Source organism: Magnolia sinica, chromosome 9, assembly GCF_029962835.1.
Source record: "Magnolia sinica isolate HGM2019 chromosome 9, MsV1, whole genome shotgun sequence".
NCBI lineage: Eukaryota > Viridiplantae > Streptophyta > Magnoliopsida > Magnoliales > Magnoliaceae > Magnolia > Magnolia sinica.
The window spans coordinates 87818006-87836160 of record NC_080581.1 but is presented as its reverse complement, the minus strand read 5'-3'; the positions used below and the strand labels follow the sequence as shown (position 1 = coordinate 87836160).

At 42.3% G+C, this 18155-nt stretch overlaps 2 protein-coding genes and 1 non-coding gene across 3 annotated transcripts; all 3 read left to right on the top strand.

Annotated features, from left to right (window-relative positions):
• Positions 1-433: 433 nt before the first annotated feature.
• Positions 434-1240, top strand: LOC131255328 (disease resistance protein RPP13-like). The gene has a single exon (XM_058256028.1). It carries the CDS (start codon positions 434-436, stop codon positions 1238-1240), a length of 807 nt encoding a protein of 268 aa, XP_058112011.1.
• A 1456-nt stretch (positions 1241-2696) lies between these two features.
• Positions 2697-5978, top strand: LOC131255980 (disease resistance protein RPP8-like). The gene is made up of 2 exons (XM_058256953.1): positions 2697-4472; positions 4669-5978. The coding sequence occupies exons 1-2, from the start codon at positions 2870-2872 to the stop codon at positions 5745-5747; spliced, it is 2682 nt and encodes an 893-aa protein (XP_058112936.1). The 5' UTR covers positions 2697-2869; the 3' UTR covers positions 5748-5978.
• An 11751-nt stretch (positions 5979-17729) lies between these two features.
• On the top strand, positions 17730-17836 carry LOC131257291 (small nucleolar RNA R71). Its single transcript, XR_009177300.1, has one exon. It is a non-coding gene; the product is annotated as a small nucleolar RNA R71 (small nucleolar RNA).
• Positions 17837-18155: the final 319 nt, after the last annotated feature.

The following is an 18155-nucleotide window of genomic DNA, read 5'->3' as shown; positions in this document are numbered from 1 at the left end:
CAGATCATTGATTGGTGTGTGCAATTTCGAATCAAGGGAGAGTGTTGAAAGGGTGATTCAAAATTGACAATAGCCTTTTTGCTGTTATTAATTTGGTCTAAGTTTGTTAGTATTTGCTCCTTAATTTTCTATTCAGTTGCAAACACGTTGGTGTTAGTGCCAATTATTTCGACATCTTTGTTGTTTTTTAGTTAACATGTAATGCCTATTTAAAGGCATCGTGGGTTATGACTAAAGTGCATTTAGCAAAAACTATTTGAGTATATTTCTGCCCAATTCTCTCTTTTGCAGTGTTTGAGTGCCCTTTCTCCAACAAGAGTTAAGGTTTGGGTGGCCCAAATAAGAGAAGCAGCTTATGATGCTGAGGACGTACGTCATCAACTCCTACATCTTTAACATTCAAAATCAAGGAAGAGAGACAAGTGCTGGATTCATGGGATGCACACGAAGTTTTGCTTATTGCATCAAAGATCTCCTTCTCATCCACAAGATTGGAAAGGAGATCGGTGACATAGAAAGAAGGCTCAACGAGATCTCATCCAACAGATCAGATTATGGCATCAACAATATACTAGGATGTGGAGAAGCTTCGTCTTCCTCAAATCCAAGCCAGACGTCAAGGGAGAAGAGGGTTCCCATCGCCGAGGAAGCTGTTGTGGTTGGTGTTGAAGATGAGACAAAGACACTGGTGGGGCGGTTGATTGAAGGAGATGCGCGGCGTGCTGTCATTTCGATCACTGGTATGGGAGGAATAGGTAAGACTACTCTCGCTAAGAAAGTATACAATAACATCGATGTAAAGAAGAATTTCGATTTTCATGCCTGGGTGTCTATGTCTCAAGAACATCAACTGCGAGAGATTTTCTTGAGCATTGTAAAATCTCTTGGACAAGATGAAAGGGAGACTACGCCTGAGGAAGACTTGCGTAAGCAGCTATATGAGAGCTTGGAAGGGAAGAAATATCTGGTGGTAATTGATGATATATGGACTAGAGAGGCTTGGAATGGTTTGGTCTCTGCAGTTCCAAATAGGCAAAAGGGTAGCAGGGTGCTGCTTACCACTCGCAAGGAAGAAATATCTAAGTATGCAGATGCACAGAGCACGCCCCATAAAATGCATTTTCTTAATGAAAGTGATAGCTGGGCATTGTTCTGTAAGAAAGCACTTCCTGGAAATCTTTCTCCTCCATGCCTTCTAAATTTTGGAGGAGTTGGGGAGAAAGATTGTTGCGAAATGTAAAGGTTTACCTCTAGCTATTGAGGTAATAGGAGGCGTCCTATCAACGAAAGTGAAATCGGTGAATGAGTGGTACAAGGTGCTAACAAGTCTCTGATGGCAGCTAAATGAAAGCGAAGATGCGATGATCTCCGACATATTGGCCCTTAGTTACCATGACTTACCCTATTACTTAAAGTTCTGCTTTCTTTATTTCGGAGCTTTTCCTGAAGATTTTGAAATTGAAGTGGACGACTTGATTAAGTTGTGGATAGCTGAAGGGTTTGTGCAGTAAAGAGGAGAAGAAGAACTGGAGGATGTTGCAGAGGATTTTGTGGAAGAGCTCATCAACAGAAGCATGATTCAGGTGGCGTAAAGGAATTCGAATGGAACAGTTATGAAATGCCGTATTCATGATCTTCTACACGACCTCTCAATAGCAAACGCCAAGGAGGAGAGATTTCTGGACGTGTATGGGAAGACAGCGCCTACATTGCCAACCAAGCCACGCCGGCTTGCAATTACTGCTTTTGGTGGCGTTGGTAAGTTCATCTCCTCTAACCGCTCCACCCTACACCTCTGCTCTATGTTGCACTTCAATTAATAGTGGGAAGAGATTGAAACATCGGTGTCGAAAAGCTTCTTCAGCGCTTTCAAATTTCTTTGGGTGATGGATCTCCGCAAGGTAGCTCTCACTAGTCTCCCCATGAAATTGGGTCTCTAATCCAATTGAGGTACCTGCGACTCGGGGGTTTCAATAGATCGAGTGAAGCTCACGACCAGTTGTGCCTGTAGAAAAAACCCTATCAACAACAACCTCATTGTTTAGATATATCATGAGTAAAAGAAATAAGCTTATGCTATTATTTTCATCTTAGACCGGTGAACATTTATTGGACGGTTCCAAATTGATAAATAAAATAGTTGTCTTTCAACACGCACATGTTCACGAATCTGAGATTGCAATCCTTCAAACAATAGGAATTTCTGACCGTGAGTTAATGGGGTGAGTTTCACAGTCTAGTTGTTTTACCATGAGCTAAGGTATATCACATAATTTATTAGTAGCTGAGTATGAAGTGTCACGTGCTGCCTAAGTATTATATTCCGAACGTCTTTTCTCAATGTCAAGTCACCAACATTTGCATTATTAACTCTTTTGAACTATTACAGCCGCGGGGATTACGGACGCGGATTCTCTCTAGTGCTTGGCTGCAGGATGATTGGGCCACACAGATATATGTGTTACATCTACTCCGTTCATCTATTTTGCTAGGCCATTTTAGGGAATGAATTTAAACACGAGATAATCCAAATCTTAAATGGACCACACTATAAGAAACGGTGGTCATTGATCGCCCACAACACAGTAGACCTGTGGAATTGCGTTTTAAGCTGTATAAAGTTGGATGTGTCCAGTCACATTGATACAACAATGAATTTTCAAAGATTCCATTCCCTATTTCAATGGGAGTGCCTTTGCTTTTTTTGCTAAAGCAGAAGGCAAAATAATTGAGCGCCTTTGCTTTTGCTTTTTTACGGAGATATTTCCTTCTTCCTTTCAAAGGAGTTGATGAAAGGCTTGCTTTAGACACAGAGACTTCTGAAGAAGAGAGAGAGAGAGAGAGAGAGAGAGAGAGAGAGAGAGAGAGAATGGCTGAGATTGCTGTTCAGTTCGTTATGCAAAAATTGCTCGATTTTCTAACAAAGGAAGCATATTTCCTTGAAGGAGTACATGATCGGGTCACATCTCTTCAAGAAAAACTTGAAGAAATACGTGACTTACTCAAGCACTTCGATGGGAAGCGCAGAAAAAATGTTGTGGTTAAGCGTTGGGTGGGCCAAATAAGAGAAGTAGCCTATGATGCTGAGGACATCATCGACTCCTACATCTTTAACATTGCACAACAGCGAGGAGAGACAAGTGCTGGATTCATGAGAATCCTAGGAAGTTTTTCTCGTCGCATCACAGACATCCCAGCAATCCGCCAGGTTGGAGAGAAGATCAGCGACATAGAAAGAAGGCTCAATGAGATCTTGTCCAACAGACCAGAGCTTGGCATCGACAATATATCAGCATCCGGGGAAGCTTCATCTTCTTCAGATCAAAGCTATACATGGAGGGAGAAGAGGGCTCCCATCACCGAGGAAGCTGATGTGGTTGGTGTTGAAGATGAGACAGAGACACTGGTTGGGCGGCTGATTGAAGGAGATGTGCGGCGTGCTGTCATTTCAATCACTGGTATGGGAGGAATAGGTAAGACCACTCTTGCTAAGAAAGTTTACAATAACGTCGATGTAAAGAAGAATTTCGATTTTCATGCCTGGGTGTCTGTTTCTCAAGAACATCGACTGCGAGAGATTTTCCTGAGCATTCTAAAATCTCTGGGAAGAAATGAAAGGGAGACGACGGCTGAGGAAGACTTGGGTAAGCAGCTCTATGATCACTTGGAAGGGAAGAAATATCTGGTGGTAATTGATGATATATGGACGAGAGACGCTTGGAACGGTTTGGTCTCTGCATTTCCAGACAGGCAAAAGGGCAGCAGGGTGCTGCTCACCACTCGCAAAGTAGAAATAGCCAAGTATGCAGATGCACAGAGCATGCCCCATGAAATGCATTTTCTTAATAAAAGTGAGAGCTGGGCATTGTTCTGTAAGAAAGCACTTCCTGGAAATCTTGCTCTTCCATGCCCTGCAAATCTGGAGGAGTTGGGGAGAAAGATTGTTGCGGAATGTGGAGGTTTACCTCTAGCTATCGCAGTAATAGGAGGCGTCCTATCCAGGAAAGAGAAATCAGTGAATGATTGGTACAAAGTGCTTACAAGTCTCAAATGGCATCTAAGTGAAAGCGAAGATGCCATCTCGGGCATATTGGCCCTCAGCTACCATGACTTACCCTATTACTTGAAGTTCTGCTTTCTTTATTTCGGAGCTTTTCCTGAAGACTCTGAAATTCAAGTGGACAACTTGATTAAGTTGTGGATAGCTGAAGGGTTTGTGCAGCAAAGAGGAGAAGAAGAACTGGAGGATGTTGCAGAGGATTACGTAGAAGAGCTCATCAACAGAAGCATGATTCAGGTGATGAAAAGGAATTCAAATGGAACAGCTAGGAAATGCCATATTCATGATCTTCTACGCGACCTCTCCATAGCAAATGCCAAGGAGGAGAGATTTCTGGACGTGTATGGGAAGACAGCGCCTACATCATCAACCAAGCCACGCCGGCTTGCAATTACTGCTTCTGGTGGCCTTCGTAAGTTCATCTCCTCTAACCGCTCCACTCTGCACCTCCGATCTTTGTTATTTATTTATTTATTTATTTTTTTGGGAGGAACGTTGATTTGCTTGAATTTGCAAAGTTGGATTACAATATAGTCCAATCCTTGCACCAAGAGGAACTTAAAAATAAAAATAAAAATAAAAAAACCATTCAACTGTTTTCATTGCAGAGAAAATTTTACAAGCCTATTTCGGGCAGAAGAAGAACCGCCTCCGATCTTTGTTGCGCTACAATGACGAGCGGGAAGAGTTTGAAACACCGGTGTTGAAAAGCCTCTTCGGGGCTTTCAAATTTCTTCGGGTGATGGATCTCCGGTACGTAAAGCTCACTAGTCTCCCCGATGAAATTGGGTCTCTAATCCAATTGAGGTACCTATGTCTCGTGGGTCCCCAGTTAAAAAATCTACCATCCACCATAACCCGCCTCTCCAATTTACAGACTTTCAATCTATGGTCAACAAATATCAAAATGCTACCAGTTGATATTTGGAAGATGGAACAGTTACGGCACCTAGTGGTAAAATATGAATGTCAATTCAGCGAAGGTACAGCAGTTCATCGCTTAAGCAATCTCCAGACTCTAAAATACATAGGTGCTGGCAGCTGGACAGAAGATGAGTTGGAGAAACTGATCAATTTGAGAGAATTGTCTATATGCGGAGATCTCCGTATGGCATCATCCGGTCCTATTTCTAAATTAGTACACCTCAGATCATTGTGTCTAAGGGGAGGATCTGGAAGCTTCATTCCAGCTGTTGAGTCCTTCTCAAATCATCACCATCTATATAACATGGATTTGAGTGGACGCTTAGAGAAATTACCGGATCTGCACGAATTCCCACCTAACCTCACCAAGTTACACTTGTTTGGATCCAAATTAGAGCAAGACCCGATGGGAACGCTGGAGAAGCTGCCCAACCTTCGGATTCTCCGTTATGGTGGCGATGCTTACGTGACAAAGGAAATGGTTTTCTCTGCTGGAGGGTTTCCGCTTCTCAACGATTTGATTATTTGGGAATGCAATGAATTAGAGGAGTGGAGAGTAGAGGAAGGAGCGATGCCTAATCTTACATCTTTACTTATTAGCTGCAAAAGATTGAAGATGCTTCCAGATGGAATGCGACATCTCACCAACCTTCAAGAATTAAACTTGATAGAAATGCCAGAAGAATTGAAAGAAAGGGTGAGAGAGAATGAGGGAGAAGACTGGCTCAAGATCCGACACATACCCTCTCTTAACCTCTACTAAGAGTAAGGATGGCTTTTTTGTCATTTTTATTTTTTATGTTTTATATTATTTATCTAAGACCATGCATGATAGATATACAATTCGCTTTTGGCATTTCAATGCAGTTCCAATCACTTATTTGCCATGTGTACGGTAGAAATGCATTTATCATGGACCTTACTCTGTTGCATTAGGGTCCTTCTCAAAGTAACTCTGTATGTATATAAAGATGCTCCTGTGCTCTCTGATCACGCGGATTGCGTCCTACCCCCGCCCGTCTTTTGCCACGAACGGGCAGTTCCGCGGGCGGGCCCACTGTCATCTATCGGTTTATCTGCGCCGTCTATCCCTCCCCTCGGATCATTTTAAGGCATAAGTACAAAAATTAGGCAGATCCAACGCTCAAGTGGACCACACTACAGGTGACTCTCGCATTTAATGCTACTGACATCTAATGCTTTGTGCATTTAATGCAACCAAGCTTATTATTTGTTGTGGTCCACTTGAGCGTTGGATCTTCCGAGGGGAGGGATGGACGGCGTGGATAAACCGATAGATGACAGTGGGCCCGCCCACGGAACTGCCGGTTCGTGGCTGAAGACAGGCGGGGGTAGGACGCAATCCGCGTCCCCTATGAGCAGGGGTGTCAATGGGCTGGGCTCGGATCTGAAAAACCAGATTTTTGAGTAGAGCTGGCCCAATGACCCAGTCTGAAACAACTTAAAATCTGGGCCAAGACTAATCCCGGCCCAGTCTAAATTTTGGGCCGATACTAATCCAGGCCCAGCCCAATGACAGCACTTCCTGTGACCGAGACCACAAACCATTTCGTTGGATCCAATGATTGTCCGGATGGAGCCTGCAGCTAAGAAACGAGGAAAAGTGAGTGATTCTCGGACACTATTTGAAGGGTTGTCAATGGGCCAGGCCTAGGGTAGGCCTTAGCCTGGATTTTGAACTGTTTTCGACATAAAGCTCTATTTGAAATATGAGTTTACAGGCCTGAGCCCGGCCCATTTACAATCCTAATTATATTGGTTTAAAAAGTCTCCACACGTGGGTCTTCATCCCACACGCATATGAGATGAGACCTCTCTCTCTCTCACCATCTCCCTCTCACGCTCTCCACTCTCATTATCTATCTTGCTATTTCCAAGGTTTTTTATTTTTTGTGTAGGCTCGACTTCAATATCAACTAGCAACAGCACCAGCACTTCAATAATACTCAAGTAGTGAGCTCCCACGTTTTTGAATAATGCAATTCTCTTGTGCCTGCTTGAAATTCTATTATCTTCTATTTCATGGTTTCAAAACTCAAAATTGACTTTCCAAAAGTAAATATACATATAGAAATGATCACATCAAAATAATATTACAGCAGAAGAAGAGAACCATCCCACATATAGGAGCAACTTCTGGAAGAAGATACATTGAATAAAAATAGGACGAGTTGCACAATTTCTGATTGATCTGATTGAGTTACAAAAGTTAGCACTTTCGTTTAAGGGCTTGTTTGGCCAGGCGTATTGGATGGGATTGGAAGGGATTAGGGTGGATAGGTTTTTTGAATCCTATTGAGGTATGTTTGGGGGCGCAAGAGTGAAGAATGATGGGATTAAAGGTGGATTCAGATGGATTAAAGGTGGATTCGGATGGATTCCGTGCTGGATTTGGGATTTCCTTGCTGAATTTCTCGTGGGATTGGTGGTATTTCTCGCAGATGCGCACCTGTTTCCTGGTTGATGATATAAAACCCATGTGGAGCCCACTGTGTATATGTATGTAAATCCACTTCGTCTATCAGGTGCAAACCTGTATTTAAACCATAAATACTAAATATAATTCTGATCAAAGATTCCTATTGGTCACACCAATGGGAATAATTCTCGTGTATTATATGGGGTATGTTGCAATCCCATGCCCGTCCAAACACAACAGGGGCTGGATAGGGCAAATCCCATCCGCCAGTCCAAACATCCCAGCAGGTGACTCACTGGATATAGCAATCCCATGGGATTGCAAGCAATCCACTGACGCAGTCAGTAATTGCTCGAAAAGGGTGCAATCCACCGTAATACAACCCAATCCCATGGGATTTGCCTGTCCAAACACGCCCTGATACATCATATGAGAAAGATGGTTATGGTTGGGTTCTCTGTAAGAAACTCCACACAAATACTCCATATGTTTCCTACTGCCACTGGTGCCATGAATGCATAGAATTGGAGTTGCCCCACTTATTTTTTAACCGTATTTGGCATTGAGAGCATTGCTTGTGACTTCAATGAAGGATACTCTAAGGTTGCTGAGCAAAATACATATCATTTGTGTAGGAAGAGTTTCACCAATTGCAACTATCAATGCTAGCATCTCCCATGAGAGAACCTACAGAATGGGTTTTGCATTATTAGCGGAAGTATTCCAAACAAATATAACAAAAACTTCAAATTTTATGAAACCTAAATCAACACATAGCGGGTAAAAAGCCCACTCAGGTTCTCATAAGCACCCAAAAATCAGGCCTTCTGGTCTGTGGGGCACTTGGGTTTCGGATCTCCCTCATGTTTGGGCCCAGGTCTTAAAACGAGATGACAAAGCAGATGAATATAACACAAGCATCATGGCCGGCCCTACAGAGATTCGGGCTACACGGAGGTCACATTCATATTCCAATGCTTACTATCAAGCATGGCCACTGCCAAAACACCGAATTACTCCTCAAATGAAAGCCACCGAACTGCTCGGATGTAATTCCATCCAGACCATTCACACAGCTGGGCACTGTTCATATTGGAGCATGGTGGGATAAAATAATCTTACTCATCCAACCCTTCTATACAAAAAAAAAAAAAGAAAGATTTTTCTCATAAGCCGCCTCTGTTTTGGTTTATACACTGAAAAATTGATACTTCCTCAGTTTTGGTTTATAGACTTAAAAAACCTTTTCCAATCTAACTTAAATGATACCATTGAGGAAGGTGGGCCACTTTCATTAGGCTTTTGACAAATCCGGACCGTCCACCATTTTCTGCATCACATTTTAGAGCATGGTCCAAAATTGAGCCTAATCCATTGCAAAGATGGATCCCACAGCTGGAAAAATTAGAATGGTGGCCTTTAAGGGTCCATCTTTATCTTTCGGTGCCATACAAAGATTGACCTGGAAAATCTTATAGACAGATTGGATTTCTCTCAACCGGCACGGTGGGCCCAAAGATCACCGTATCCATCTCGAATCTAATCCTACACCAGTAGTCATTGATGTGAATTGCATCAGGTCCTGAAACAACCTTCAATCTTGACGGGTCCCACTTTCATGAGGCTTGTGATAAATCCAATCTATTCACCATTTTTCCTATCTCATTTTATGGTGTGGGTTAAAATTGAGGCTGATCTTAGGTACAGGTGTACCAACGGCAACAAAAATCAGATGGTAATTAATAGTTCACTGTTTCTGACATTTTGGCCCACTTAGAGCTACGGTCCTCTGGACATGCTCCATATTTTGATACGCCATGTATAAAGTTCTGCCAAACTTGTGAACAGATTGGATTACTCTAAAATATTGCTATGGCCCCAATCATGGCAGGGCCACTTTGGTGAGGCTTGTGTCATCCAAACATTGTCCATGTAAATCAACAGTTAAAAATCGTTGGTAAGTAACTCGGATGTGATCCTGTACTTGTGGCCCATACAAGACTTAGAATTTTATCACCTTTGGGCAAGGTATATATTTCAACAGACTTATCACAACTATTCTATCAAACGTTACATATGTACACTAATTAGAGATATTGTAGCCGATTTAGTAATTAAATTCAAACCCTTATAAATATACTATGCATAACTGTTTACTCCCCAAGTATAGGGTTGTGATGTAGTAATAAACTCGGTAAGACCGAGGTCGAATCCACAGGGACTGAAACTTGTACGTTTCCTGGAACTAGGTAGAAATAGAACTAGCCTAAGATGCAGTCTAAATCAAATATAAATTGATGAATAATGGTGAGAGATTAATGTAAAACTTTAAGGAATTCAACGGAAGGAAACTAGGGATTCAGAGGATCCACTTGTAGGGATCAGGGAGATCTTATGCCTGCATCAAGAATTATGAAATTTAAACTGAACGTTACTTGATCTAGTCTTCAAAAGATGATAGGTATATGAATTAGAATGGATTCCATCATCAATCCATGCCCGGGAGGTAAAGCAAACAACAGAATTAAACTAATTACCAACCAATCAACAATGCATGAAAGTTAGGAAGGGTATCATCATTCGACCATGCCCAGGAGGCGATGGTGAACAACAGGGCTTCCTGACGTCATATACATTAAAAGGGAAAAAGAGATATTCAAGGCCATTGCAGATCCATTGTAATTTCAGTCACAACAGACCATTAAAGACAAGAAACATTCCTTTAATTAAACTAAAAGCAACATCAGTTCTGTTTAAACCAAAAAAAAAGAGGCATAAGTAAAAACTCCCATCAGGCTACAAGCTTCACCTCTTAGCCCCAGCTAAGAGGTTTAGCCTAGCATGATCATGCTAGAACCACAGGAAAAATATCAAAGGAAAGAAATAAATAAAAGGAAAAGAAAAAAATCGGATCTCTCTTTCTTGCAATCGTCCAGCCACCTCCCTTCAAACGCTGATCTCCTCCAAACGCTCCCTGTCTTCACGTTTCTTCTCTTTCTTCCCTTTCTGTCTTCAGCTCCCCACTTTATATATGCATTAGGCGCATGCCGTGGCTCCTAGAGTCGGTGCGGAAAGCTCCTAGAAAGTTTCTTACGCAGCCAGCGATGCAGCAGCGTGCTGGCAACGCAAAAGGAGTTGCGTTTGGCCTCAGTTTGGGAGGCTCGCCGTCCAGTCCTCAAAACCGACTTCTTGACTGGTCTTATGGGTACCTGTTTCAGCCTGTGAACGGTCCAGATCATGGATTCGGACGACCTCTTGCTCACAGAACGGTCCCTCAGCGCCGGATTTCACGGACGTGCGAAACAGAGCCAGCGCTTCTTGCGCTGGCTGTCGGTGGGACCCACTTGTTGAGTTCGAATGATAAATCCACTCCGTTATTTGGATTCCTGACGAAAAACTGGTCAGGAAGGGTGGGTTTTCTTTAAATTATGCACGGCCCATTGGACCAGATCCATTCACCGTCTATCTTTCTTTTGGACGATCAAAAATGAATCTCTGGGACCTTTTGAGAATTTTCCACCTAGGCATGCATGATATGGCCCTTGTGATTCACATGGACGGTCCAGATCTGTCTTTTGAATAATGCCTGGGCCCCACAAACGCCAGCCGCGAGCTCTGTTTGCGCGCTGGCGAGAATTTGAATAGGAGAGGGAGACGTCCCTGTGTTGCCATGCAGTCTTAGTGCAAAAAGTGTACTATGTACACTGTATGATGATTATGAGAAATCCACACCATCCATCTTGTTCTTCTCATGATTTAAGGCGTTGAGACCGAAGATGAGGAGTATCCAGAGATCAGGTGGGTCCCAGATCAGTAAATTGTGGGCTGATCTGTCCGTTGGGCCCCTTCCACAGCGATCCAATGGATGAAAATTTACGTGTACGGTTAATTTATGACCCTCAGGCCATGTATAAAGTTTTGAGCTGATCGGATGGCGAGAACCCTGTGATCTTGCATTTTGGACGTCTTTTGGGCCACTTAAGCTCCAATTTCTTGATTTTCTTGAATCCCTGGCATGCACATCCGTCGATCTTGGTCTCCTGGGGTCCGTCGCTTGCCTTGGTGATTTCAGACCGCTAAATCCATGCTTTTAGTACTTTTTTCCCAGTCCAGGCTCGTACACACGCCCTGCAACACAAACACGTTTTAAATCGGGCCGTTAAACAGTATCATGTTTGAAAACCCAGGTAATAATAGGGTCTGATATGCAATATTTGACCCTCAACACAACCCCCAACCAGCATCTTGCTAGTCCCGAGCAAGGTATGCGAAAAATAAATTGAGAATTACAGGACAATTTCTACAAACTCAAGAGATTTATGAAAACAATTCAGATACTCAAATTCTAAGATTCATGAATGTTGGCATTAATTTCTCCTGAAATCAAGCTCATGGTAAACTTCATAATCAAGCTCAAATATTAATCCATTAATTAGAACGATTCTAAATATTGAATTCCATGAGTGTATCGTGTAATCTCGGCTTATCATTAAGGTTCACTTCTTAATTTCAGGATATCATTGGTAACCACAAGAGAATTCATGATAACCAACACCTAAACCAAAGCTTGATTCATTCTTCCAGCTTTTGATGATTTTCACACTATGTCAACTTGTTTAAAAGTACAACCAAGGAGGAGAATCGAATCTACACCTATAGGGAGCAAACCTATGGTAAAGACCGGTTGCCAAAAAGTTTATGAATGTCAACCTTGGGGAATCAAACCTTCACCTGTAGGGAGCAAACCTATGGTGAAAACCATTCGCCCAATCTTTTCAATTTTTCAAGTTGGTTCCTTTCAAGCTTCGTGATCACCAAATTAATCCTTCAATATCGAATGAAACCTTAATGTGTAAGCGAGATGTGACATGTAAAATTATGATTCACTCAATGTTTAAAACTTGTAATCATGGATTAATAGTTCTAACTTTACTGTGAAATCTAACAAATAGTTGAATCCAAGAGTCATCAATTCCAACATCACTTATCTTGTAATTCTAAGTCCAAGATGGCCGTCAAAATCGCTTCGAATTCATACGAAATTCTAGAAAAATTTAAAAAATTTCACAATTTCTGCTCAAGACTAAGAAAACACTGATTAAGAAACCTAATCTCCCACCCCCAACCGAAAATCTACATTGTCCTCAATGTAAAAGAAATAAGCATGCAATGCACATGGGACAACAAAATTATAAGAGAAGTGATGAAAAGATAGTACCTGGACGAAGGAATCAATAGGCTTTCCAAAGATATCTACATAAGAGCGGGTCAGCACAAGAGAGAAACCAACAGAAAAAATAAAAATGAAATCCTACCTACACCACTTTCGTAGGTGCTCTCGATTGCATTTAGCGTATGCAACAAGCCTTTAAACCCCTAGGTTGCCCCTAGTGGACGAGTTGTAGTCTCGTGAGGGTTTGCAGTAATGTTACCCACAAACATTGAACTAACTAATGATAAAAATGAAATGAAATGAAGAACTGGGTTGCCTCCAAGGAGCGCTAAGTTTACCGTCTTTAGCCAGACAAATAAAGCAACTACCCTAGTCCTAAGAAAACAGGAAACCTACCTATACCTCCATCAGACTAGGAGATCAATCCTGGTAAACAGGATCAGTCAGAGGCATGGACATGTCCTCTGAATCAAATTTCTTGACAAATGGTTTCAATCGATGTCCATTGACTTTAAACTCCTTGCCATTGTCGGGATCTCTTATCTCAACGGCCCCATGCGGAAAAACAGTGACAACAATGTAAGGGCCGGTCCAACGAGATCGAAGCTTACCTGGAAAGAGATGTAATTGAGAATTGTACAAAAGGACCTTCTAACCAGGCGTGAATGATTTTCGCAAAATATGTTGGTCATGAAATGCTTTCATCTTGTCCTTATAAATTCTCGAATTATCGTATGCATCATTCCGGATTTCCTCAAGTTCATTTAATTGAAGTTTGCGTAGCGAGCCAGCGATGTCTAGATTGAAATTAAGATTTTTGATCGCCCAATACGCTTTATGTTCCATCTCCACAGGCAAGTGACAAGCTTTCCCATAGACAAGTCTAAAGGGAGACATTCCAATAGGGGTTTTAAAGGCAGTACGGTATGCCCATAAGGCATCGGTCAATCGGATTGACCAATCCTTACGATCAGGGTTAACCATTTTCTCTAGGATATGTTTGATCTCCCTATTGGAAATCTCAGCTTGTCCACTTGTCTGTGGATGGTATGGGGTGCTCACCTTATGAGAGATACCGTATTTCTTCATTAAGCTCTCAAATGGTTTATTACAAAAGTGTGAGCCCCCATCACTAATGATGGCTCGAGGCGTTCCAAATCGAGAAAGGATGTTTTCTTTTAGGAATTTAATGACCGTGCGATGGTCATTAGTTCGACACGGAATCGCTTCGACCCATTTAGTGACATAATCCACAGCGAGCAAAATATACAGATTTCCAAATGATTGGGGGAATGGTCCCATGAAATCGATGCCCCAGCAATCAAATGCTTCAATGATAAGGATGAGATTCAAAGGCATCATATTTCGATGGGACAATGCTCCCAATTTCTGACAATGCTCACAAGCTTTGCAAAACTCATGAGTGTCCCTAAACATAGTGGGCCAGTAAAAGCCACACTGCAGAATCTTGGCCGTGGTCTTTTTAGCAGAAAAGTGACCACCACAGGCCTGTGAGTGACAGAAGGAGATGACACTCTGATGCTCATCGTCTGGTACACATCTCCTTAGGATTTGGTCTGGGCAATATTTAAATAAATAAGGATCATCCCAGAAAAAATTGCGCACTTCGGTGAAAAATTTCTTCTTATCTTGCGCAGTCCACTGTGTCGGTATGACACCTGTAGTAAGATAATTAGCAATATCAGTGAACCAAGGTGAATGGGAGACTCTGAACAGTTGTTCATCAGGGAACATGTCGTTGATATGGGGCGTCTCAAGGGAATCAGAGGTATTAAGGCGAGAGAGGTGATTGGCCATAACGTTTTCTACTCCCTTTTTATCTTTAATTTCCAAATCGAATTCTTGGAGTAGAAGGATCCATCGTATCAAGCGGGGCTTAGAATCATTTTTAAAAAGAAGATACTTCAGTGCCGCATGATCTGTATAGATAATGATCTTGGATCCGATCAGGTAGGACCTAAATTTATCCAAGGCGAACACTACGGCTAAGAGTTCCTTTTCCGTAGTCGAGTAGTTCACTTGGGCAGGATTTAGAGTCCTACTCGCGTAATGAATGACGTAGGGCCTCTTATCTTTTCTCTGGCCTAGGACCGCCCCAAGAGCATAATCAGAAGGCATCACACATAATTTCAAAAGGAAGGCTCCAGTCGGGTGGCTGCATGATAGGTGCGTGGTTAACGTGCCCTTAAGCTTAGTGAAAGCTTCCTGGCATTGCTCAATCCACTCATATGGAGCATCCTTTTGAAGAAGATTACATAAAGGCGAGAGAGGAGACTAAAGTCCTTTATGAATCGCTGTAAAATCCTAGCGTGTCGTAAGAAGGATCGCACGTCTCGATGTTCTTGGGTGGAGGTAGGTTAGAGATAAGATCGATTTTTGCCTTATCTACCTCGATTCCCTTGGACGAGATGATATGCCCAAGGACAATTCCCTTCTGAACCATGAAATGACACTTCTCCCAATTAAGTACCAAGTTCTTTTCTTCACATCTTTTCAGCACACATTTAAGACTTTCTAAGCACTTGCTGAAAGATGGACCGTAAACAGAGAAATCATCCATGAAGACCTCTAGATATTGCCCTACCATATCAGAAAAGATACTAAGCATACATCGCTGAAAGGTGGCAGGGGCATTACATAGTCCGAATGGCATCCTTCGATAGGCAAAGGTGCCGTAGGGACATGTAAATGTGGTCTTTTCCTGGTCTTCAGGGGCTATCTCTATCTGGTTGTAGCCCGAATACCCGTCAAGGAAACTGTAATAGGAATGACCAGCTAACCTTTCCAAGATTTGATCAATAAATGGTAAAGGAAAGTGGTCTTTCCTCGTGACGGTATTCAACTTCCTGTAGTCAATGCACATTCTCCAACCAGTAGTGACTCTAGTTGGCACGAGTTCATTATTGGCATTGGCTACGATGGTGATTCCGGACTTCTTAGGGACCACTTGAGTTGGACTCACCCATTGACTATCGGATATAGGGTATATGATACCCACGTCTAATAGTTTAAGAACCTCGGCCTTAACCACTTCCTTCATGTTTGGATTTAGTCTACGTTGTGGTTGCCGAGCGGTTTTTGCATTATCCTCAAGATATATGCGGTGAGTACAAATCGAGGGATCGATTCCCTTGAGGTCCGCTATCATCCATCACAGGGCTCCTTTATGCTCAATGAGAGTAGATATGAGCATACTCTCCTGTTCTTTCTCTAGGTGGGCAGAGATCACCACTGGGTACGTCTCATCTTGACCTAAATAGGCATATTTCAAATCAGAGGGCAAAGGTTTTAGGTCAAGCTTCGGTGGCTTGAGGTTAGACGGTAGAGGCACTACGTTGGTTTGTGGTAATTCTTCAAATTGTGGCCTCTACCGGTTAACTTCAAGTACCGGTGCAGTATCAAGCAAGGCGCATGTCTCCCTAATCATGTCATCATCAAAATCATGGGAGTGGGCCAGGCACGTCTCTAGATGGTCGGATGATAAGGTCAGAGGTGTCGTATTTTCCATGAAAGAGTCAATCATGTTAATGTCGTGGAAATCGTCATCATCCTCTGAGTTGCTGCCGTTATTGAAAAAAATGTTTGACTCCAATGTCAAATTTTCAAAAGACATAGTCATGACACCATTCCTGCAATTGATAATTGCATTTGACGTGGCAAGGAATGGGCGACCAAGAATGATGGGAATCTGAGTGCTCATGTTATTGATGGGTTCGGTGTCCAGGATGATAAAATCTACAGGATAGTAAAATCTATCGACCTGAACTAACACATCCTCAATTATCCCTCTTGGTACACGAACAGAGCGATCAGCAAGTTGTAGTGTGGTCAGGGTGGGTTTTATCTCACCCAAATCTAACTGTTTATATACCGAGTAGGGAATCAGATTTACGCTCGCTCCTAAGTCAAGAAGTGCGTGATCAATTCGATGGTTCCCGATTACACATGATATGGTTGGGCTACCGGGATCCTTGAATTTCTGCGGCACGTCTTGCTTCAGGATGGCACTCACTTTCTCAGTCAAGAAGATTTTCTTTTGAATACTTTGCCGTCTTTTGGTCGTGCATAAGTCTTTCAGGAATTTGGCATATGAAGGTATTTGTTTCACGACATCAAGTAAAGGAATGTTGACTTTCACTTGTTTCAACACCTCTAGGATATCCTGAGAGTTAGAGAGAGGTTTTGGTGAAACCAACCGTTGGGGGAACGGAGCAACTGGCTTCTCTAGAAGTTCCGGTTCTAATTTTTGTGGGGTATCACTGGATCCATCATTGTTGTCCTCTTCTGGTTCTTGAGGCTTTTCGGGCCTAACTGGAAGAGTTTTATCAATGATCTTTCCACTCCTAAGAGTGGTGATGGATTTAGCGTGCCCCATCTGATTTGAAGAGCTGGGATCATTAATCTCGTACTGCGGTTTAGGATTGGGGAGCGGTTGTGCAGGAAGCATCCCCTTTTCTATAACCGTCATACGAGAATCTATCTTTTACATAAAATCTGTAATTCCCCGCATTGCCTGAGCCAGCTCTTGTATGGAATTTTGAACCGGTTCCTCTTGAGGTTTCACTTGATTTGGATTTTGATTGAAGAAACCTTGAGGGGTAGCCGTTTGTCCATTCCTCCAACTAAAGTTTGGATGATTTTTCCAACCAGGATTGTACGTATTGGAGTTAGGTCCAGTAAAAGGTCTTTGATAGTTGTTTACGGCATTAGCTTGTTCATTCAACACTCCTCGAAAGGCGGGTATTGTAGGACAATTTTCAGTTGTATGAATGTTGCAATCACAGATGCCGCAAACAATTTCATTAACCTTATCCTTCTTTCCTTCCATGGCCTCAACTTTCCTTATGAGCGTAGTCACTTTACACTTGAGATCATCCTCTTCTTTCAAGAGATATAATCCACCTTTCTCCTTTAATTGAGTCGGCCTAGACGTGGTGTTCGCCATTGGGTAATAGTCCCATGATTGTGTTTTTTCAGCTAGACTATCGAGGTAATCCCATACCTCGTCAACATCTTTATTAATGAACTCTCCATTACACATTGTCTCGACCATTTGGCGCATGGAAGATGTCAGTCCATCGTAGAAAAAATTTGTAATGCGCCACGTTTCAAATCCGTGTTGTGGGCATGAACTGACCAAATCTTTGAATCTTTCCCAACATTGGAAGAATGTTTCATCTTCCTTTTGGGCAAAGTTCATGATTACTTTTCTGAGGGTAATCGTTTTATGATGTGGGAAGAATTTTTTTATGAATTCCCTCTGCATGTCGTTCCATGTGCCAATGGATCTAGGACGCAGTGAATGTAACCACGTCTTAGCTTTCTCTTTTAAGGAAAAAGGAAAGACTTTCAGCCTGATTGTATCCTCAGATACATTAGGAAAACATAATGTTGCCATAATCTCATCGAACTCTTTCAAATGTAAATATGGACTTTCTGATTCAAGTCCATGGAATTTGGGAAGGAGTTGAATAAATCCTGGCTTAATGTCCATTTATCCTGTGTCTTCAGAAAAAATCATGCATGGGGCGTACTCA